Raw genomic sequence first — 22,868 nt, forward strand, 5'->3', positions numbered from 1 at the left:
AATAACAAAAAAAAGACACGGTATAAGTGGGTTTCAATCATTCTTTAATTCTTTTTCGTTTTTAATCATTTGTACTCCAGCAATTACTTTGCATTTTATTTACACTGCTTTTCTCATCACATATTTTGATGCGTTTCCCATGTCGGCACTTATCCATCTCCTTCATCTCGTTTCCACCCTGCCACTCATAACAAGAAGACAATGTCAACAAAAGCCTTCAACTACTGACATGTGAATGAGATGATGGTAGAAAATATTGCCTTCAGTAGGAATGAAATAGGTGATGTCAACCAGGGATAAAGCTGAAATAATGAGTTACTGGTCATAGTTTCTTGCTACATTGCTCATGTGGCTGAAGGAACAACATTGATCATGACCATCAAATTGAACAACTGTCTCCCAAACAAATTCAACATTATGTTTTAGTTCATCTTCATATCTTCCAGGAGAATATAAATGTTACAGATAGACAAAAACCTTTAAGCCCTGCAACAGAATCAAGACCCAAAGAGATGAATTCCCCAGGATGGGAAATGAGACAGCAGTGACATTATATCCAATTTAATTTACGTAGTTTACGAATCAAAATTAATTATTTAAACAGGATAAACACTAATAAAAAATAAGTAACTTTACTGATCGGAATCAGTTTTCTAGTCAGTATGCAGTGGTCGGACCATCATAGCAAGAGAACCACTACAACACTAGAGGAATCCGATATTGGACAAACGTTTTACACTGTTTATAATTGCCATTTTCATTGTAAATCATGTTCTTAACCATGTAATCTGCACTTTTAAGAAGCCAAACTCTGCAACAAAAGTTTCAGGGCCACTGATCTATCTGGGCATAAAGATTCAGAAGCAGTAGTCAGGTAAAGACCAATACATGCCACGTTGAAAAGACAGCACTTAATAAAGGATTTGGCCCACTAACTAAATGAATAACATGTCACTCAGATAAAAGTCTACCATCGAAGTCCTTTTCCAAAGAAAAGATACAAAACAGCTTAACGTCTGTACACAAAGAAAAAAAAAGACACTATTTAACAATACTGTCTTTGTAAACAAATTTTTAAAAAAGTACGTCATTAATACAATATAAAAACGAGCTTTGTTCTATGAAAACTCCAAGAATGCTATTAAAAACATAAATGAATAACTAAATGTTTTATGTTGAAAGAAAATGACACAGTAAAGAAGTACAGGGAGTACCATCATCATCCTCAGAGTGAAGGATGACGGAGTACCATGACAACATAGATTCTACAGCTCGCTCTCTCTCTCTCTCTCTCTCTCTCTCTCTCTCTCTCTCTCCCTCACACACACACACTCATGCGCACACAGGTCTGCAATAATAAAGGGTCTTGCATTGACCCCACTTGAAGGCTGGGCAGTTATTGGTCACTGGAGGTAGAAAAAAAAGAAGAGAACAATATCACTGATGTTGCAACTGATTTTGTGATGTCATTTTTCACAGCAATTTAAAATAATTGATTTGGCAACAACTTTTTTTTTTTACTGAACCCAGATTGGCTGCAGAGAAAACCGATATGATTTCTATGTCAGAAGCTGCAGACTTCCCTGGATTAAACTGATACTTTGGCAATGACAGCCAGCCAGGATCAAGAATTACTGTGGAAATCAGAGGCATCATGAATTAATTTCGGATAGTAATTGAATAAATGCCTGTTTCAACAGTGATTCTGCAAATAATGATGTTGCAACCAATTGTATTCACTTTTAGCTCTCTGGTCTGAAATGCAGTTCACACAGTCATGCAGTGCTCAACAGCTCTGACTACCGTCTTCTCCTTTTCAGATTCCAAACATGATGAGATGTTGTGGAAATAAAATTCTGGAGTTTGACTTTAATGTATTAAATGTATTTCCTCCTTTAAAAAATATTATTCCTACAGACTTGATGGTGATCTCTACTTCTCGTTCTTCCTCATCATCTCGCTGCCACATCCAGCAGCTTCCTGGCTCTGAGTCCAGTCCAGCGCCATGTAAACCTCAATATAAACACCGACAGTGACACTCATTCATCATCATGCAGCTTATTTAAAACCTCAGTATCTTTACAGAGGTAAGCGTTTCCCTCACTGGTACCTCACTGCTTGACATCCAATGAAACCATCAGAATCAGTTACGGGGGGGGGGGGGGCAATGATACAGATAAGACCAGTAAATAATGGTACCTGTGTATCTACAGTTTAACTCGTACAACAGAGGCTCAATAGTAAGACACCAAATGGGCGTGGCTTATATATTAGGCCTCGGTTTTGGTCTTTTGTCATATGACATTACCACAATAATACAGACACGGCTGCATTTCCCACTGAGGTTGAGATATCCATACCTTTTTTTTGCGGGGGAGGGACTTTGTCAAGGAACAAGGAGGCACATTTGTCTTTGACTCTAATCTCAATATATCAATAAATTGGATAAACTCAGAATTTCCTCTAAAGTGATGAATGCGTTTGGGGAAACAACATATAGATCGTTTAAAGAAGAACTGTGAAACAAACAATAGATTTGAAGTGAAAACTAATATTCTGAGAAAATAGATGAAACAGCTTTGATTCTGTAGGAGCAAATTTGTTTCTGTAACACTTGCATTCTTTTTTTTAAATTCTAAAACGTGGACTTGTGGCCTCGGTGACTCCTGGCTACAGCTCTGCATTTAAAAGAAAATAAGTAAGAGGTAAAGAATATGGAATTATGTTAGAAGAGGATTTAAGTAACAAAGATACAATTGAATCCTGGTGGATCACTCAATACAACTCTGCTTTTGCTTTGATCTCAGTACCTTGCAGGCTGTGAGGTGTAGTTGAGCAGAAACACCACAGAGGGGAGCAACAGCACTAAACAAACACGCCATTGACCACTTAGCTCCAGTACCAGTAAAGTTAGTTTGACTCTACTCCTATCCTACGCTACATTCATACACCATCTTCCTTTCTTTCATCTTCAATATTCCATCTTTCCATCCCATCAGTCTCCTCCTCCCTCTTTCATCCCTCTTTGTCTTTTCTCTCCCAGTTTGATCCAAACTGCTCTAACGTTTGGCCATCTTTCCTTGGCTGCTCTCTCTTTCTCTAAAGTAAACGTGTTCTCTGTTTCAAGTACGAGTCCTGGCTCACTCATCTCCATGTCTCCTTAGGCGCAACTGCTTCCCGCTTTTAGCTGGTGATCTCTAATTACCACTACAAAACAAAATCGATGTCTTCTCTAAACCCAAAATGTTCCCCTGCACCCCCTTTTTTTAAGTGCTGGCAGAGTCTTGATGAGTTCAGGGCCTCCTCCTCCTCTTCCATCCTGCCGTTCTTCTTTTCATCCTCTTCCTTCATCTCGTTTCATCTTATTTCTCCGTCAGTCCATCGTCCTCCGTGATTCCCTGGGCTCTGAGCTCTTCCAGGACGTTATCGAGGTGTCCGGGATCCGGGAAACCGTGCCCTGTCAGGTTGGAACCGAACTCTGTCTTGTGGTGAACCTTTGAGAGGGAAAAGGTTTTGTTTAAAGTTGCAAGAAATATGATGGGTGTCACACAAAGTAAAAGCAGGAAAATTAACAACACAGAAGGCAAATGTTCTCTGTCGCAAGTGCAATCTGTAGTGTCCCAGACGTGCTGTTGTTCTCTTAGTCACCACCAGGTGTCAGTGTAAGGTTAGTAGCTTAATTTACTTACTTAATTTAAGTCTAAATTTAAGATGGTCAGCAGTCATGTTTGAATTAAAAACCGAGTACCTAAGACTAGGCACCTTGTTTAAAAAGCTAGAGACAAAAGACAGTGGACAATATTTTGTCATTTCTCCCGTCTATGAAGACCCTGTTTACACTGTACCGGAACAAGGACGGGACTATGGCAGACCTTAGTACAGGGGCACATTTTCTGGAATATTTACCTCATTCCAAATGACGGTGTCCGACTCTCCTGTGGTGCTGGAAGTACCAACTGAGAAAATCAACCTGCGGTCCCATGCTACCAGGAGCAGTCTCAGTACCTGAACATAGGTGAGAGGAAAAGATCAGAAGGGCCAGGGACATTTATTTCAGAAGACAATTTCTGCTGATACTACAACCTTAAGTAAGAAATGTTGGTGGGTGCCGTTTACCTTGCGTCCTTTCTCGCTGTCGGGGAGGTAGCAGTGTCGGGGGAAGCCTCTAGCAGTGAAGGGTTTTCCAGGGTTTGGGTGCTCGGGTCCCTGAAACAGAGATGAAAAGCGTTCATATATAAACACTTCAATCACCTGCAGCATTCACACAACATGGTAGCGTACAGCTGCTGGGGTTTCTGCATTTTTAAACGATAAATCAGACAACAAAATGGTGTTCAGACCTTTTTTTTTTTTTAACTAATCTTCTTCTTTAAAAAATCCCATTTAATCTCCAAACACCAATTACCTGAATGCCTGGCGGGATGTTGTAGATGATGCGTATGCTTTTGCAGTCAGGATGTCCTGGTAGAGAATGTGGGATGACGTGATATTCCATCTTCCCTGCTGGCTGGTTTCCTGTCTTTACACCGTAGATAGTTTTACAGGTGGGACACTGAAGACTGAGGGGAGGAAGATAAAGAGAAAAGATGCTATATCACTTATTTACTTAAGACATGTAAGATAATGATATCCAGTCTTGTCAGTTGCCTACCTGCCGTCCTTGTTGCCGTTATTGTACATTGCCACCAGACACTGGAAGTGATACTGGTGTCCACACTGTGCTAGACGTCCCACTGACTCTGCCCTGGAAACTGGTCCCACCCCTGGACCTTTGTAACCAGACGGACCCCCCAAAGGCTCCATACAGATAGTACAGTCCTAAGAAAGGAAAAACAAGAAAGCTCAAAACCCTCTGCAAAGGAAGCTTATTCCTACATTTAGATTGAAATGAAATGATAGAAAAACACCATGCAGCTACAGTTTTAGTATTGGACAGAGCAGATAGAGCAAAATCCTCACCTCCTCTGGTGGACTTTTGACTTTCTGCAGATACTTCTTGACCACTTCCTCTGGAGTTTTACCTGCAGACACGAGAAGGAAGAAAAGAAGGACAATAGAGTTAAAGATAAAGTTAATAAAACTCAATTGATCATCTCTGGTCATCTTTGATCGAAAAAAAATATCTAAGTTCACTGAAAGATGTGAAAAAGTCTGGTGAAATTATTAAACATTTCCTGAGGTACACTTGCTGTCTAGCTTTTCAACCTAGTGTCATTTAGTTGATTGACTCTAGTGCCACAACGTGATTTAATCTGTATTATCAAAAGAAACTAGAAAATGAATGAAAGAAGTCAATTGTACCGCAAAAAGTTTTAAATAATCTCATTACATTTAATTGATTAAGAAAATAAGAAAACAGGAATGTATTGCACAAAATTACTAGTTGAGATTGGTATTTAAAGCTTGTAAAATTAAAAGAGAGACCCAGCTGGGTTTCTGTCCTCCTCACCTTTCCGAGCTTGTTTCTTGGTGGTCTTCCTGCAGCAGTGGCCGATGCCTGGTACAGGTTTGATGTCGCTTTTACTGACAGGTGGAGGATGGAGCACTAGTTTGGGGGGTCTGGTCAGACACACTGGCAGAGCGGCGGCACTCATCAGGATCCCTGTGATCCCTGGAATAACGGCACATTGGTTAGAAGGGGAGAAACTTAACACTTTTCACCAGCTACAGTGAAGTGAAAAACTTTGAATACTATTGCTCTATAAGCAAACAAAGCTCTTGTATAGCTATTTGCATTAACACAACACTAAATATCATTACAAGCTATAGAAACATCCATTTGAAATGACTTTATTCTTTATTTGTTTATATTTCATGATGAACTGAGCTTCCAATGGTCAAATACATTCTTCCATACTCGTCTTCCTGTGAAACTCCTCGATTTCCCAAAGGAGCTGATCATATTTCCTGAATTCTCTTGGCTGATATACACGACTATAAACTCTGGGGTCATGTTTGTGTTGTGTTTGTGTGTGTGTGTCTTCTCACCAGCCAGCGCAGGATGAACTGGACTGGATCCGTTCAGGTTTTTCACAGGGACAGTGGGAACTCTGCAAAACAAAAAACAAAGCATCACATTAGCTCTTTGTTTTTAACACTGAAGAGACAAGCACATACTACATATATATAAACTTATTGTGAAAACCTGATGACTGTCATTCTTATATTCAGGGCTTATTGTTCAGAATGAGTAAGAAATATCACTACAACAACAAAAGGACGCTTGTACTTTCAGAAACTTTCATTAAATGAAATGGAGGAAAAAGGTTGCAAATGCTGTGTTCCTCTCTCCTATGGATTTGTTTCCTTTTTCTCTCTCTGATCTATATATCTGTTTGATCGATCTGGCGTCTATCTCCTCATCAGGATGTACAGCGTCCTTCGTCTTCAATGTAGAGTGTATAGATCTCCAAACGGGGGTGTGTGTTTATATGAACTAATCTGTGTGTGTCCATCGGCTCAGAGACCTGAACGTCACACCGCTGTTTGCTGTGGATTTCCTGCTTTGTCATAAGGCTAAAATAGTTGGATTGGTTCATTGATTTCTTTTCCAGAAATGCTGCAAATTAGGGCTGCAACTATCACTGCTTTATTGATTAATAGCAATCAAGCACAGAATCATTGGGCCTCGTGAACTCCATCATGCTGCTCCATTTACTGGACCATGTCTTTGACTTTTACTACATCATTGTGGACTGAATCATAGCATCAATTGTTGTATTGTGTAACTTCCTCTATTGTGATACCTTTGTTTGCATCTCTTTGTAATGTATCTGCTTCTACCCTACAGATCCTTTGTCACTTCAATCTGAATGGTCAAGGTGTCCAGGTGTGTGACATTAAATGCTCTTTTCTTTGTGTGTGTGTGTCTGTCTGTGTGTCCATTGTCTTCCAGTTGTTACATTAATGGCGGAGAGGAAACACTGCAGCTGGAGCAAACACATGTTGTGTAAAGGTTTCTAGCTTGAGCTCAAAATGTGACACATGTCTGATGTTTACTAACCAGTGAGAACAGGAGAGAGCTGAAAATCTGAAGGCTTTTTCTATTCAAATTTGAAAACTGCTGAAGGCTTTACCAGGAGAGTAGAAGTGGATCAATGTGTTTTCTTCCTCCACATTTCTGCACTACAATGAATAGAAAACTAACCAGTCAATGTGTTGATTGATACATGGTTCACCAGATACAGTGAACTGACACAGAGCGCTGTCGTGACAGAAGTCCCATATCTAACGTCGTCAAAGAAAATGTATTTCAAGAAAAGAACATGCACATGATTCTGTCACATGCAACAGCTAATTACAGAGTAGCCACAAACATAAGCAGCCTCCTTCAAGCTGTTTAATACACACAAACACACTCACACACACAAATACTATAGACAGGCAGCGGGCAGAGTGTAGTGATAAGTCTGTTGTTTTCTGTTCTTGGCTTCATTTTAACAAGCTTTCTGTCAGAGCGCTAAGCTGCTTTATGCTAACCCCACACTCAGCAACACATGACGTGTGTGCATGACTCACTGGAGCGGGTGTGCGTGTGTGTGAGGGGGAATGAGAAAGAGAAAATGAGAAAAGAAACGTGGCTGAGCAATAAACTCAACACATAAATCATGGATTGGTCTCTGGCATTAACACAAATTATTGGGCGGTACAAGAAAATATTAGCTTTGTCTAAAACTCTAAACTTTCAAAAGGGATATTTTTGCACGGTGTAATTATAGTCTGAGAATCTAGCAATGGTTGAATTATTATTCATTAGGTGGCACAATGGAGGCAAGATAATCTACTTGGACAACTTGAAACACACATATATAAGCTAATGTGAAAATGTGAGGAGAAAGGGCACAAGTTACCAAAGTATAGCCAATCCCCAAGAGAACCCTGTCCTTCATACTAAACTGAACACTTTGTTGTTGTCATGCCTCCTGTGTGAGTGTGTGACTACCATCACGTCTCAGTGACATTACATTTCCATCCAAGGTTGATCTGACTAATCCCACACCTATTAGTGTACTACAAGATGACGCTGTTGTACCGTATGTAGTAACATTCAGCTTGTAATGCGAGATAAACTAAATATCACACACACCCACACACACACACACAATAATTGTCTGCTGTCATTCATAATGTTCTAATGTTTCATAGGCTGCTGTGTTAGCAGGAAAGGCCTTATGAGGAGAGAGACAGGAGAAGACGGTTGAGTTGGTTCTGATCCAGGGTAAGCTTCATGTGTGCTCATTTACACACTACCTTGATGTTCAGGTGGCACACACACACGGAAATAAATAAATAATAAGCTTTCATCTTGCTCATCATTTCAATCACTAATAAGGAGGAAATGACAAGGATCCTATTACTATAAAAATAACAAACAAACTAAATTGTTCAAGTAATAAAGAAGGAAAGAGAGAGAGAATGTGAAAAGAGTTTCAGGGGAAAAGAGTCAAAACAAGAACAGCCTGATGAAAATAAAGCCATGCAGTATACACCAGCTTAGTGATGGGTTTGATTCCAGCATTGGGTCATGTTTGAATGGGTGTATGACTGATATGTTGGGGTATTCTCTCCCAGCTTTATCCCACCTCAAGACGAGTAAGAATGCTGGGATAATGCTGTCATGGGTCTGATGTGAATAATAGGAAGAGTGCCAGCATGATCCTGTAAAGGGTTAAACCCCTTTGTCCTTCATGTTCCAACTCAATTAGATCACAAGAAAACATTTGTCTCGCATTGAAGATTTAATACGTTATGAGAACAACAGCACTGGACCAATACAGCTCCTTTCCCCCTCATGTTTCTTCTTCTTCTGTAGATTTGTTGGCAGTTAGCATCCACACTGTTGCTTTACCATCTCACCATAACATTTTTGAATAAGCGCAAAAGGCGCAAAGTGGGATCATCCCAGCACGTAGTTACATGTGTGAATACTGAAAATACGGCAAGGTTGATCCCGGCATTATGCCATGATCTGTGTGTGAAAGGGGCTTTAGAAAGAGATCCACAAGATCCTGTACCTGGGTGGGTGCGGGGGGGCAGGATCCTTTCTGTTTAAGAATCTGTAGTGTGCATGTGATTTCAGCCTCTTGACCCCTCATGACCCAACACACACCCTTTCCCAGGAGGTCACACCCTCCCTCTGTTTCCTTTTCACGCACTCTCTCCATTGCAACCTCCCTCTGCTCCTCCTGCTCCCTTGGGTCCAGATGGACATCAGCTGGACCGATTTAGAAGCCAGACAATAACACACTCCCCCATTTTCACACACATACATATTGTTGTTCTCACGCGTGCACACACACACACACACACACACACACACACACACACACACACACACACACACACACACACACACACACACACACACACACACACACACACGCATACAGTCTTTCTCATACACTTGCTTATGTCTCAAAGTATTTACTTGCTTAAAAGAGAGCATGGTGTGCTGTTGTTGCTGTGTGTGTGTGTGTGTTTGTGTGTGCACACCTGTTGCGCGCGTGTGCGGGTGTGCATGTGCGTGGGCCTCTCCATCTTGTGGTTATAGCTAATAGCTCTGCTTCTACCCCAACAGCTCCCCCAGTGGTCCACAGCAAAATCTAAGGCTTGCAACCACTTTGAACTCAACAGATGGCACAACGGAGTTGCAGTCTATCACTTCTCCTATCCTCTGTTGCTCTTTCTCTCCAAAATAAAGCTAGACATTGATTTCTCACTCCATCTCTCGCTGTCTCTCTTCTCCTTCCTGCTTCATTTGCTTTATTTCAAGTAAGCTGTTTCCCCCACTGCTTGACTCCTTCACTCATTCGTTGCTTTTGTCTCAGTCCCATAATCCCCCAATGGGAGGAGAGAGAGAGAGAGAGACAGACAGACAGACAGACAGACAGACAGAGAGAGAGAGAGAGACAGAGAGACAGAGAGACGGAGAGACTTCCCTACATTTCTGAGATTGTCAATATTTACTTTTACTGACTGTGAGAGGGGACACTATGTGTGTGTGTGTGTGTGTGTGTGTGTGTGTGTGTGTGTGTGTGTGTGTGTGTGTGTGTGTGTGCGTGCACAGGTGCATGCATGTTATTAAATGCCTTCACAGAAATTGTATGTGCGTGTGGGTGTGTGTGTGTCGCTCTCTCTGTGGTGTTGCTCTGATTTCTTACTCTAGTGTCTGATCAATCTCTGCCATGTTGCTGACTTGTTTCTTTGTCTTGTGCCCCCCCACCCAAAAAAACCCATCAGCCCTTGTCTGAGGCGTTGTCTGAGTCTGAGACCATCCACACACACACACACACACACACACACACACACAGATTTGTCCATGATTGCTAAGGCTTGTCTGAGCATAGTGACAATGCTGACTAGACCATTGTCATTGTCTACTTCCCCACCCCCCATCAAAATAAAATCTCATTATGAACACGCTCCACACTCATCAGCATAGCCATCTATGTGGATCTATGTGGGGGTGAACCAGGACCCCCTATCTTCCCTCATCCACAAAACAAGGATAAGCATGGAAGTAGGAATCACCAACTAACAGGGATGATGCAACTAACGGTCAATAGTAGTAATGGATTCTTAAAGCCCAAAGTGAGGTCTGAACACCGTCTGGTTTGCTTAACCAACACCCAAAAACAAAAAGGAATTCACTTTACAATGGTGTGAACCGACTTATTGTGTTTGGTACCAGCAAAAGTGACCAGAAGAGAAGACAGAAAGGAAAGGAAAGGAAAGGAAGGGATGAACACTTGCTAGAGGGTGAAGAGTGGAAAGCGAGAGGAGAAAATATAGAGGAGAAAACTTTTGGAGGCTCAGCATTGTGCTGCAAATGCGGCCCAGGCTTGGCTAATCCAACAAAGGTTACTGTGGATACCAACAATGAGGCTCCGAGGGGCCCCGACTGCTGAGACACGACGAGAGGGGAGGATGGGAGGGAGGAGAGGAGAGGAGGAAGGGAAGAAAAGGAGGGGGAAGGGAAGAAGGCAGAGAGTTGAAGGAGGAAGCACTGCAAAAACTAAATCCCCAAAAACCTTTGACTTGACTTTGGTGTTTGAATGTGATAACCTGGAAGAATCTCCTGTTTCAGGCTTAAACGCTAGAGAGGAAATGTGAAAAGGATCACTTTAACATATACCCAAACCTTTCAAAGAGCCTGAAGAAATACTTACAGCATTTTGTAATTCAGTTTTGCCTCTAACTGGGGAACAACAATCACTGGAGTCATATCTGTGCCTGTTTTGCTGTTTGTACATGTACAAGTACTTAGTTGTGTATCTTAATTTAGGTTCAGGTTAATATAAAAACCACTTCAGCATCTGCAAAATGAACTTCATTCATTCTCCGACTCCTCTCAGTAAATAGAAATTGAAGAGGACTGAGCTGCGCTGAAGTTCATACATAGAAAAGACAAAACAGAAATTTGATGAGACATTTAGCTGGAGGAAATTCAGAGATAAGTGTTTAAGATGAAAGGAAGAGGGTGGGGAAGAAGATGGTGGGGGATGAAGGGCTAGTAGCTGATTAAAAAAAGGAACCGCACAGCAGGAATACTTGGGAGAAAAAGGAATCTGGAGAGCCAGAGTTTAGACGGGAAGATAGCGACAGGCAGTGTACTTGAAAAATAATGAATGGTAAGTGTGGATCTCAAGGCGATATGGGGAGTTTGCTGACAAATCCACTCTTATTGCTTTTGTTTGTATCATGTGGTTTCATCATTGCAACCACGTTTCTGTATGAGATCTTTCACCCAATTATCAAACCTTAGAGATTGTTTCGTTTGTAACTTTACCAGTAACTTAGATATTGCAAAGAACATACATGATCAATACATGATCTCAGTATACAAAGCAGCAGAATTGGGATTTGGGTCTCAGCCAATATATGTTAGATGACATAATATATGAAATTTGTTTATAAAAATCAGACAGAGAACAGAAAGACATCAACTTTCTTTTTGTTACAGCTGCAGGTTTGATCTGTTTTGGTGCATCGGTACCATAATATGATAGATTAGAAAGGGGAATTGTTTGTACTGGCAAGCTGGCATGTTGCTAGGCACCAGATCTGTCACTCCAACACAGCTTGGCCAAACCCTAATCTAGATCCACTAGACCACTACACTACCTCACCATCACAGGATACACATGCCTGGCTGAAGAAAGTCTAACATTGTATCCAGATTCAAATCCGGATCTCCTTCAAAATCTAATCGTTCGTTGTCAATTTCATCAATACAATTTCTTAAATATCTGTTAACATTGACATATTCAGCAGAAAAGCCTGGAGCACATCAGATAACTGCAAACAGAGAACAATTACACCTCTGTAACTGTCAAGGTACTCACGTCGCTTGAAGGCAGTGGGAGAGTAACAAATGAATGAGTCACTTCAGCACCAACAAGCATGACATCTGCTGAGGTGAGGGTTGTTGGCATTTATGGATGTGTGTGTGTCTGTGTGTTCACATTCAGCAATGCCTATCTGGCCATGAATTCATGCTAGTATTTCTTTTGTTTACACATGCATTGTTGTTTGCATCACTTTGTGTATTTGTCAGTGTGTCCTAAACTGTAATAAAGTGTTTTGTGTTTTGTTCTTCTAGCTACTCACCCTGATGCTATGAGCGCTCTGGACTGGGCCATAGCAATCCTCTGTAATGCCGGTCTGCTCAGCCCAGCTAAACTTGATCGCTGTGGCAACGGCGCATGGCACGCGGCCGTAACAGACGAAAGGGAGCGTTGAGGCTTCATCACCAAAGGAGATGGAGATGGCACGGGAGAAGGAGGCGTGGTCACATCTCTAGCTGGAGTAACCAGAGTGCCGGTGGGCACTGGTCCGTTGGTTAAGGACGGAAAATGCAGAGCTGAAACGGATGCAGGGTTCAGATTTGGAATCGATGATGGGGGCTGAGGGGGTGGGACGGAAGGGGGAGGCGGCCTATTGGAAGACGAGGACATGCTGAGAGTGGCGGTGTCTGCAGAGAGGGCAGCCAGCGATTGAGCGAAGAGCCGGGCGTTCCTTCTTGGAGAGGCCGTGTTTTTGGAGATGACGATGCCATGTGGCAGCGTCTGGGAGTAGATGGAGTTGGAGTTGGAGTTTTGCTGCTGTGCTCTTCCCAGAGTGGCAGACTTAGATGGACTCAAAGGTTTGGTGCTGGTGGTGGGTGCTGAGTTCTTGGCTCGCTGGATGGTGAGCGATCGCCTACCCAGTGTCTGTATACCTGCTCCTCCTCCTGTGTTCGACTTCACACTTAGGACCAACATGCACTGCTGACAGGAACAAGGCTGGCCAAGTCCAGTAGCAGGTAATCCTCCATTGGGGTAGACGGAGTTTCCAATCCCAATGCTGGCCCCTGACACCCCCACGCCCAACAGCGCTCCTCCTCCTCCTCCTCCTCCTCCTCCTCCTTTGGGTAAGGGGAGAGGACCAGACACCAGAGGGTAGGTCATGTCGGCACGTCGCTGGAGTCTACGACACCTCTGGCTCTGTCTGTTCACCTGGACAAGGACACACACAAATATTACTTCAATGCAAAACTGAATGCAAACAGTGGATCTGTTCCAATACCCAAGTAGCTGCATACAAAGTCGGCATTTTAAGTCATCATAAGCACGCCCACAACAACTCTTAGCGAGTTGTCAACTAGGATGCCGTATTTTAAAAGTATTTTAAGTTATCGTGCCCTCGTGACTGTAATTTGTAAATGAGCTGTTGATTTGTTGTTGAATGCTCATTTTGATATTTTTGCACATCAATCTTTCTTCGTGGACTAGCATATTAGCTACAGTAGTTGTTTGAAATGCAACATGTAGAGATAGAAAGGAAAGATGTGACATCTGCTGCAGGGAATCAAGGCAGTTCATCAGTTCAAATTTCTCAAGTTTTGGATTATCGTTTCTCTTTAATATACAGCCACACTGAAGCAATTACAGCAAGTTACGCTATTTTAGTCTCTATTCACCGAGATAACAGGGTCACAGGGTTGGGGTTGCTCTAATTCACTGCATTTGACAGCAGAAACAACCCTGGGAAACAGCCTAGACACACACACACAAACACACCTGCGTCATGCTCTGAAAGTCAATGAGGTAGCAGAAGCCAAGAGGTGTCAGGTCGAGGCAGGGCTGCTTGCGACTGTGGCCATTCTCAATAGCAATGGCCACCTCCATGTCGTATGGAATCCATGTACCCGTGTCGTTCTCCCACTCCCACTGCCAACCCTGTCCCGGGGCTGACGATGGGTCGTAGAAACTCCTCCGCACCGGACGGATGGTCCCTAATTGAGACAGAAAGAGAAGGAAAATATTAGTTTCTTCCTAAAATACGAAGACGTGTCTAGAAACTGTCTTTTAAGATTGTTATCATGAAATCAATGCCATTAGTTTGCCATTAGTGAGAAACTAAAACAGAAAAAGTAAACAAGTCATATGTCCAGTGGGATCATAAGGAGTTAACAGCTAGATTTTGTAAGTCGACAGCTTTGGCCAAAGTAAATGGCGTCACATGCAGGGGCAGCTTGTGAGTTAGAGAAACCTGTTTGTGACTATGAGCACAACAGCTACAGGTAGAGAAAATACCCATTCAAGTCGAGACTACCTATACCATTCTGCCACAAAGAGGACGGTGTGTGTTAGAGAGGCAGAAACAAAACTACAAAGAGGCAATATTAGCAGCGGCACAGAGACATCAAAAGGAAAGACTTCAATGTGCAGGGACACAGACTGAGAGACTGAATAATCAGTGATCATTCAAGCAATCCATGCCATTTACCAGCTTCAAAATTGCCCAAGCAAACATCTATACATCTATAATGAACTTGGCCTGTGTTATCAAACAGTTTGCAGAGAAAGAGCCTGATTTCAACCACAGTGACCACAACTGTAACAGTAACAATCAGTGTTCCACTAGAAGCTGACCGCTATAAAACATCACTCTTTAAAATTGATTACCGCTAAAAGCAAATGAAGGATAGAATGGCTTATATGTTTGGTAATGATTGTATTTATCAGCAGAACGACCATGTAATGCAGAGAAGATGTCCACTCACAGAGCACAAAACCACATGTGTGCTCTTTCATAACCTCCCTATTATGTTAATCATAAAAGGAATAATGTGGCGCTTCATCATCGATCCCAGAAGGGATACTCTCTTTGTGCGTGTATGAATATAGCCAGAGCTGTTATGGGAAAAGGAGCTGTGTGTCCAGAATAAAGCCATCACGTGTGTGTATTTTGGGTGTAGTTAAAGATCAGTGTTCTGTGCTGGCCTCTCTTAATCGAGTACAGGTCTTATCACAAAGAGACCAACCTGTCTTTGTCTCTGAACAAGGCATCAACATGTGATGGGATCGGGTTTTGATGTGTATCTCATGGATCTACAATATGTGTATCTTAAGCCTCTTACACACCACACTCTTTTCCCGTTTAGGAACTCCCAAACCATTTCAGGGTATTGTTCCTTTGTGTCACCCCAATGAGCCAGAAACTAGTTTGTTTCTTTGGGCTTTAAAGTTCTTGAACCATTTAGCTTCAACTTAAAAGTTGTATAGTACCTGCTCATTTACAGAGTATTCTTTTGCTCAGCATCTTTGTCTGTTGTCTATTATCTTCATTTTGGCCAATATTTCCAAAGATCCTCGTTCACTTCCTCCCTTCCTCGGCTGCCCTGGGAGGTGTGTCTGTGTTTGTGAGTGAGATGACTTATGCTGAAGTAAAAAGATGTAAATTAAGGTGTGGGTTTTGACAGTTATACTGCAGCTGTAGGTGTGTGTGTGTGTGTGTGTGTGCACGTCTGAGCATGTGTACTATACTCACAGCAATACATAAAGTCCTAAAGCTCTTCCACAGCACTCAGCCTGTATTTCACATGTCACTCAAAGCTGAAACCAAGTGCAAAACACTTGGGTGTGGCCCCTCTGGATTTGTGGATTTTGTATTAACAGCTGTTGCATCTTGCCTTTATGCGCATAATATGTTTTTAAAAGCCCTTTCTTTCTTTTTGAATATCGATTGCATAGAGTTTGGCATTGAGAGTTATCACCAAAACGTGGGCTCCAATACTAGGGGGCGGGGGGCAAAGCCAGAGGCAGGTGGAGCAAAAGAAAGTGCCCATATGGTCTGTATTGTTCTCCCGACAAGTGACCCCTCTCTGAACACACCCCTCCCCCACATTACACTCTCATACACGCACACACATGGCTGCAGACTGACCACAGAGCTTCATGCATGGATGGAGTGCAGGAGTTACGGCACTGGTCTTCATGTTTCTTATTACGAAAACTTGATGACATTAGTGACTCTGTGGGAAAATTAACTCTAATTCAGCAGTTTAAGGCTCATTTGTGTTATTATAAATTCATGTACATGCATTCACACATGGATTATGAACCATGTTTGAACAACATCCCTTCCCTTCTAGTGATTTCCCTCAGTCTTTCTCAAACCCAGTAAACTACACCTAACAGCGAAGAACTCCAAGGACAGACCTCACAACTGGAGGTTCCTCTTGGATTCCATCTGGTTTTGAAGTGTTGCAACTTTAAAAACAAGACAAAACTCTGCCAACTTTCTCCAAGTGTGTAAATTTCTGAAACAGGTCCCAACTAGTTGCTTAATAAATTCTGGTCTACTGGTTCTTCAGGTGTGCACTCTGTCTCAATGGGCCAAGGAGCAGCGATGACTAACAGCCAATCATGTCCTCCATGTTTATTGATAAGGATCAGAAAACCCCGTCATTTGAGTAATCCTCTCTTAAATACATATGCAAAAAAGAGAGACGTGCACCTTACATTGACTCACATAGCTGAGATGCTCTCTGCTGTGTTATAGATGAAATGGATGGTTTTAATCATCACAGTGAAATTTTAACTCCCTATGTACTTAAGGGTGGCCCCGGGTCTTTACGTGTAACCAGGGAGATGAGTTTGAGTCTTGTAGTGTACCCTTGGCCAAAGACACAAATTTAGAACGGAAAGAACACACTCCTGGTGCTGCTACACTGCTGTGTATGGTAATGGTTACTGGTTATAAAGCCATCTACGTTCACACAACAGCTGTTACAGAGGACCAGTATGTGTGTTGACCGTTACAGCGAAAGGGCTGACCCAGGCAGGTCAAATGTGTAAAAATATCCCGGTGAATATCAGGGATGTAGGCTAGAGTCACACTGATCCCAGCAAGCTTCCTCTTTTCATAACAACATGCTGTGTTTTCAATTGCTTTGGTAGTGTGTGTGTCAATGGACAAATAACAGGAATGATGCTAACCAATGACACGTCAATGGGGATCCAGTGCCAGCTAGTACTAATCTAAGAAATGTAAGAAATAAAATTGTACTTTCTTTCTGTTTCAGCATCTGGTTTGAAAGGCATGAAGAAGGAAAGTAGGACCTGTTACTTCATCCCTCTGAAGGAGGTTGTTGGTCTTTAGTAAGAGCTCAAGTTAGCTTTACTTTGTGTTTTAATACATCAAAACAGAATCAAAGGCCATTGGTGCTTTTCCAAGTCATGTGTTGCAGGGTTCTAAGTGGGAATATGTGGGCAAGTATACATGTTTATTTGGGGTAATAAATGTATATATCCAGTGAAAACCGAATAATTAAAACAGCATTTGCAATACAGAGTTCAATCTTTTTAAATATTTTGTTTTTTTACTTACTTTGGGGGACATTGCAGGATAATCACCACCTCAGTTGTGTTGAATATCCAAACATATCTATATTAGATAACTTTACTAGACCACACTCCTATATGGTGGGATCCTAAATTTTGTGTCAATATCCCAGCATATATTTATGGCAAGACATGGTTTCAAATAGTGTGTGTGAGTGTGTGAGTGCATGTGTGTGTTGCAGAGAAGGCAGTGAGTGATGTTCCCCTCGAGGCCCACAGTAAGAGTAACCCGACACGCAGAGTTTCACAACAACTCTGCTGACCCTCGTACTCTTTCATCTTCCTCTGATGGATCCATGAAAAAAAAAAAGACACAGAAACTGAAAAAGTAGGAGAATTTTCTCTTTTTTCCCCACTTCAACTTGAAACTATGTATATCAACTAACCTGATTCACACAGCAGTTTAGAAAATGTCTAATACAATTTAGTGTACAGTGTCTCAGTACTGGAGTAGAATTTATGTCAAAACTCCGCAAAGGGAAGGGGGTTAGAGTTTTATAGTTTCACATCTGTTGGTTGTTTTCTACTCAAACAATTGTGAATTCATTTGATTAACTTTTTGGAAAAGAATAGAGGAATTGACAAATAAAATTGAACATCTGCCTGTTTTCTTTGTCTGTCTGCAAATGTGACTGTGATTCACTGTGATTCACTGTAACTCTAGTCACGTCCCTCCCTATATTACATGCCACCCAAATATCCTGTTTCACACTTAACTATACCACATTACCAAAGTTTAAGATGCTCTAACTGCCGTTTCACTGTATCTATCCTTCTATTGTCCTTCCCACACTTTCATAACCTCCCTCTGATTTTATCATTCTGTCCACTCCTTTCAGTTCTCTGCCTGCGCTTTTGTCTCTACTTTGTTTCACCTTGAAAGTGTCCCGTCCCCTGAGCTTTACGTTCAGACTCAATTTTCAGCTTCAGAGAGTTTCAGAGAGACAACCAGAGAAAGAGGTTGACAGAGGGAAAAAAAGGAGAAAGAGATTGGAAAAGGAAGATCAAATAGATTGGAAGGATTGAGGGCCTTTAAAGATGTGGTTAAAAGACAAACGGAGTGTAACAAAAGAAGACAGGCCGGTATCCTTAACTAACAATAACTAAGGAGAAAAAAAGAACAAGCACGAGGGAACACAAAATGTAACATTCCCTGAAGGGAATTTAGCTTTGGCATTCCAAATATGATACAAAAAATAATGAATTGGGTTGAATTTTAAGTGAAACATTATACATGAAGGAGCATAAGACTTTGGATATGTATCTTAGTGACAATAAACTCCCTGCCAAACCCTGCAGGACACAGCAAACATTCCGACAGTGTTAATGTTTGGTTCACCCCCTCCTTCTCATCATCCTCCCCCCCTTCCTCATCTCTGGGGAGTTCACGAGCCAACCCCAGCCCCGCCTCTACCGTGACCCCAATGCCCGGGGCATTGTAGGGGTCTGGGAATGTGTCTCCTTCAGCAGGAGCAGCTGGAGCTCAGTAGCTACGTGCTAACACAGGAGCAGAATATGTTTGGGAAAATCCTCAATAATCAATTAATCCAAATAAAAGACAAAGGGTTTTAAAATGTTCCATTAAGTGAGAAACAGCTTTTTATGCAGGTTAATCTACAGGCTCAATGATTAGACAACAATCTTTCTTTCAATAAGAATATGTTGATGTTGTAGTTGATGTTGCAGTCTTATTCTGGAAATAAGATAATATGGTGTTGTGTTTTGTAATGTTCTGTCGTGTCTGTGATGTTTAAAGGAAACTTGCACACATTAACACCAAAATATAAGATGAGATGAAAAGTGATAATGACTTCCTCAGCATCACTGGTGCGGTGTATCAAAGAATGCATCTTCATTCATTGTCTCCATTTGAAACAAAAGCATTAAACTTGAGATCTGTAGCATCAGTACATAATCACCATCATATCACCAAAAAGGATTTTCAATAAAGTATTTTTGCTGAATTCTATTGTATTGTAAAATTTGACATTTAACCTAAAAATATTGGGAACCGATCAAGAAGGCCAAGTACCAGTTTTCCAGTTTGAGTGTTCAGAAGTCTGCCTTCAAGGTCTACTTTGTTTCTCAAAACCCTCAGACTTGCACCTTCTCTCTGTGTGTGTGTGTGTGTGTGTGTGTGCGCGTGTGTGTGTGTGTGTGTGTGTGTGTGTGTGTGTGTGTGTGTGTGTGTGTGTGTGTGTGTGTGTGTGTGGACAAAGTCACATCTGTTCGACAAAAAAAAATCAACAATGGTGTGAGGCAGAGAGACAGAGTGGGAGCAAAGGAATACAGACTCTCCAATTATCTCACTCCTTTTATAACAACCACTCCCACTCTCACCCTACAACTCACACAGAGGCAGCTTTTCCATTTCTCCGGTGTCAAAAACTTAAAAGCCATTGGGAGTGTTGCGTATTGATATAACACTCATTTGAAAGGGAGGGAGAGGAAGAGAGAGAAAGTGAGAGAATCAAGGAGAAAGACAGGGAGAGGGGAAAGTTGGGGCTACAGTGTTCAGTGAGGACAGATAAAGTGAACTTTCTGCTCATTAAGCCTTGAAATCTTCCACATCCTCTCTAAATCAAGGTCTCTGCTATTTGTTTCCTTCAACATGGACACTGTGCAGCTGCTGTGTGCCTGAGTAGTGTTCGCACAGCAACGGTGGTCTCTAACAGCTGCTCCATGCCATCATCACAATGCTGGTTTATCAACACAACTGTCAGCCACCCAACCTCACCCCCCAATTTACCATCTGACAGTTTATTTTGTGGGTCAAAACCAAATATCAGCCCCCAGATCACCTGATGCATGTGACTGAGCTTGTTAACCCACAGTCAAGGATGTTTCTAACTCTAAACCTATACCTTTTATACTTCCCCTAAATATACATGCCCAACTAATATTGTGAAAACTGTGGTTAAGTTTGTCGTTGATGAATTTATCCCCCCTCATCTACAGCTTAAGGGTAATGGACCGAATCTTTATGGACTCTTGCAATGGCAATGGTAGAATAGTGGAAGAGATCCGGGGTGAAACCTAATGTGCGTTCTATCAGTTCTAACTTCTGAATGCATTATGTGGGGTTATACTATATTCAATATACAATGACATTCCACAGATACAGTCTGACAGCAATCATTGCAGAAAAGCTAATCATAAGCCATGATAGAATGGTATGGTGACATGCAATATTTAATGAGGTCAGACCCTCTAAACGGGGTCCTGGGGTCCTAAATCAGTCAGTTAACCCCCCAAAAGATATCACATCATTGCATCCCTCCAAAGCACCAGAACCGAACAGAACCATCCACAGCATCCCTCTACCCACCCTCTCTCTCGGTCTTACCTGTGTCCTGTCTGAACTGGTGCATGGACTGGAGGTCTATGATGTACGGCGAGAGTCTGCTGTCCACCTGGCCGAGCACCACGCTCCCTCCGCGCGGGTCGCTGCTCCGGATAGCCGCCTCGATCTGGTGCGAGACGGCGGGGCCGTAGGGCCGCCACCGACCGTGTTCGTTCAGCCATTCCCACACTACCACCGCGGAGGCCAGGAGCATGTTGTTACTGTTGGCCCTGGAAGAGAAGGTGGAGGGAAACATTAGGCACCAGACTTGTGTGTTAGCAGGGAGTAACGCTAAGCTGCACGCCGATATGAAGGCCAGCACATCGTAAACACAGTAGTGATTGTCTGTTGTCCATTTAACTGAGCACGATTATGTTTGTGTGTCCACGAATACATTTGTGCGCTGTAATAAACGCAATAAACGGAGAATTGATTCAAACAGAAACAAAGCCAGGTTTAGTGTTGTTGTCTTACATGGAGCCGCGGCTGAGCTAACGCCGGGAGAGAGACACACATTCCTCCACGAAGATCCGAGCTCCTCGCATGGCCAACCGGGGAAGAAAATCACAGTCCTCGCCAAACTGTAGCGCTTATAACACCGTAACACGATGTTGAAGCAGATATGGAGTGTGCAGACAACAAAACGCCCTCTGTTTCGCGGTGCGTGTGTGTGTTAGCTACTCTTTTCTCCAAACACAACGATCGCTTCTCCCAAAGACTCGTATATTCCCGTTGACGGCCCTTGATCGTTTATCCGTTTCTGTGGGAATCCTGCCTTGCTGAAAAAAACCCTTAGTCCGGACTCAAAACAAGCACAAAAAAACACACTTCCGATTGTTATTTTATTTATAGAGGGGAGATCTGGGTGTACCTACACTGGGAGGCTCGACGGAGGGCATGTAACAAGAATCCACCTAACACTTAGTTTAGTTTGGGGCGTAGCAAACCGAAATGTTAATAAAGTAGATGCATCTGACGGCGCAACCTCAGAAGTAAGCACACAAAAACCCGGGTCAGCTCAGGAGAACAGGTTCAACTGGTCTGGATCCGAGAGAACAAAGGGCAGCAGCGGTGATCGAGCCTACAAAAGCTCAAATCTAAGACACTGCCGCTAATGGATCTGTCACAATAATACTTATTTAGGTTGTCCTCTATCGGGCATTTGTGTAGTATTCCAAATTCTTGTTGTAATGTCGAGATAAGGTGTTTTTCCAGCAACAATTTAAGGAGCTTTGTGTTTCATTTCTGAAATTCTAGCGCCCCAAAGTTAGTGTATTTAAAATATCATTCAACTCATACGTGTTTATTTTATTTCCTGGATGTTCTTTGGTCGTTTTCACAGCAGATCTCAATCAAAAACACTCACCTGTTGCTATGGAGCGCCTGGGTCCACTCTCCTCTCCTTAGTCCTGCACTTTTGGAGCAGAATCCCGGAGCAGAAATGCCTTCCTTCCACGATGAAATCTACCCCTTCGTCCTCTCTAATCCACCATGGCCAAATCGTCGTGCCAAGCCACCCTTTTAGCTCGGTTTAATTCCACAAGTCAATATGCAAAAAAACAGAGAGAAGGCGATTTAATATCCTCGCTTTTTTTTAAGAAAACGACAGGACCTCCATGATGCCTTCTTCTATCCAGGTTTGGATGTCGTAAACGTTACCCTGGAGCGCCCATCTTTACTTTGCCCTAATAAAACTCGATCTGAACTCCAGCCAGCGGGGCCTGGGGACGGGGGGGAGGAAGGGCCCCTGGTCAACACCACGCCCAGACCCCAAACCAATCACACATGGGTTCCCAGGGTTCATTCTATAGTAGACACAGTCGAACTCTTTTTCCTTGGAAGCAGCGATCTGAGAC

General features: G+C 42.4%; 1 protein-coding gene across 2 annotated transcripts; it reads right to left on the minus strand.

Moving 5' to 3' along the window:
* Positions 1-27: 27 nt before the first annotated feature.
* On the minus strand, positions 28-22,749 carry LOC142994701 (E3 ubiquitin-protein ligase DTX4-like). Of its 2 annotated transcripts, none has more exons than XM_076145519.1 (12): positions 22,379-22,749; positions 21,016-21,242; positions 14,061-14,275; positions 12,610-13,496; positions 5,989-6,050; positions 5,450-5,611; positions 4,960-5,021; positions 4,652-4,818; positions 4,406-4,559; positions 4,117-4,206; positions 3,907-4,005; positions 28-3,494 (listed from the first exon to the last, which is right to left on the minus strand). In XM_076145519.1, exons 2-12 carry the CDS (start codon positions 21,224-21,226, stop codon positions 3,363-3,365), a joined length of 2,241 nt encoding a protein of 746 aa, XP_076001634.1. In that variant the 5' UTR covers positions 21,227-21,242; positions 22,379-22,749; the 3' UTR covers positions 28-3,362. The 2 variants fall into 2 exon arrangements, with proteins under 2 accessions (XP_076001634.1, XP_076001633.1); XM_076145518.1 differs by lacking the exon at positions 22,379-22,749 and adding an exon at positions 21,487-22,034.
* Between the last annotated feature and the right edge of the window lie 119 nt (positions 22,750-22,868).

Source organism: Genypterus blacodes, unplaced genomic scaffold (assembly GCF_046128005.1).
Source record: "Genypterus blacodes isolate CSIRO-AG114 ecotype Tasmania unplaced genomic scaffold, CSIRO-AGI_Gbla_v1 ptg000030l_1, whole genome shotgun sequence".
In the NCBI taxonomy this organism is placed as follows: domain Eukaryota; kingdom Metazoa; phylum Chordata; class Actinopteri; order Ophidiiformes; family Ophidiidae; genus Genypterus; species Genypterus blacodes.

Excerpts from the sequence above, each read along its gene's own strand:
- LOC142994701 (XM_076145518.1), bottom strand. Across the intron at positions 5,022-5,449 it reads CAAGAAACAAGCTCGGAAAG|GTAAAACTCCAGAGGAAGTG; the intron begins GTGAGGAGGACA and ends TCGTGTCTGCAG. Across the intron at positions 3,495-3,906 it reads ACACCGTCATTTGGAATGAG|GTTCACCACAAGACAGAGTT; the intron begins GTAAATATTCCA and ends TCCCTCTCAAAG.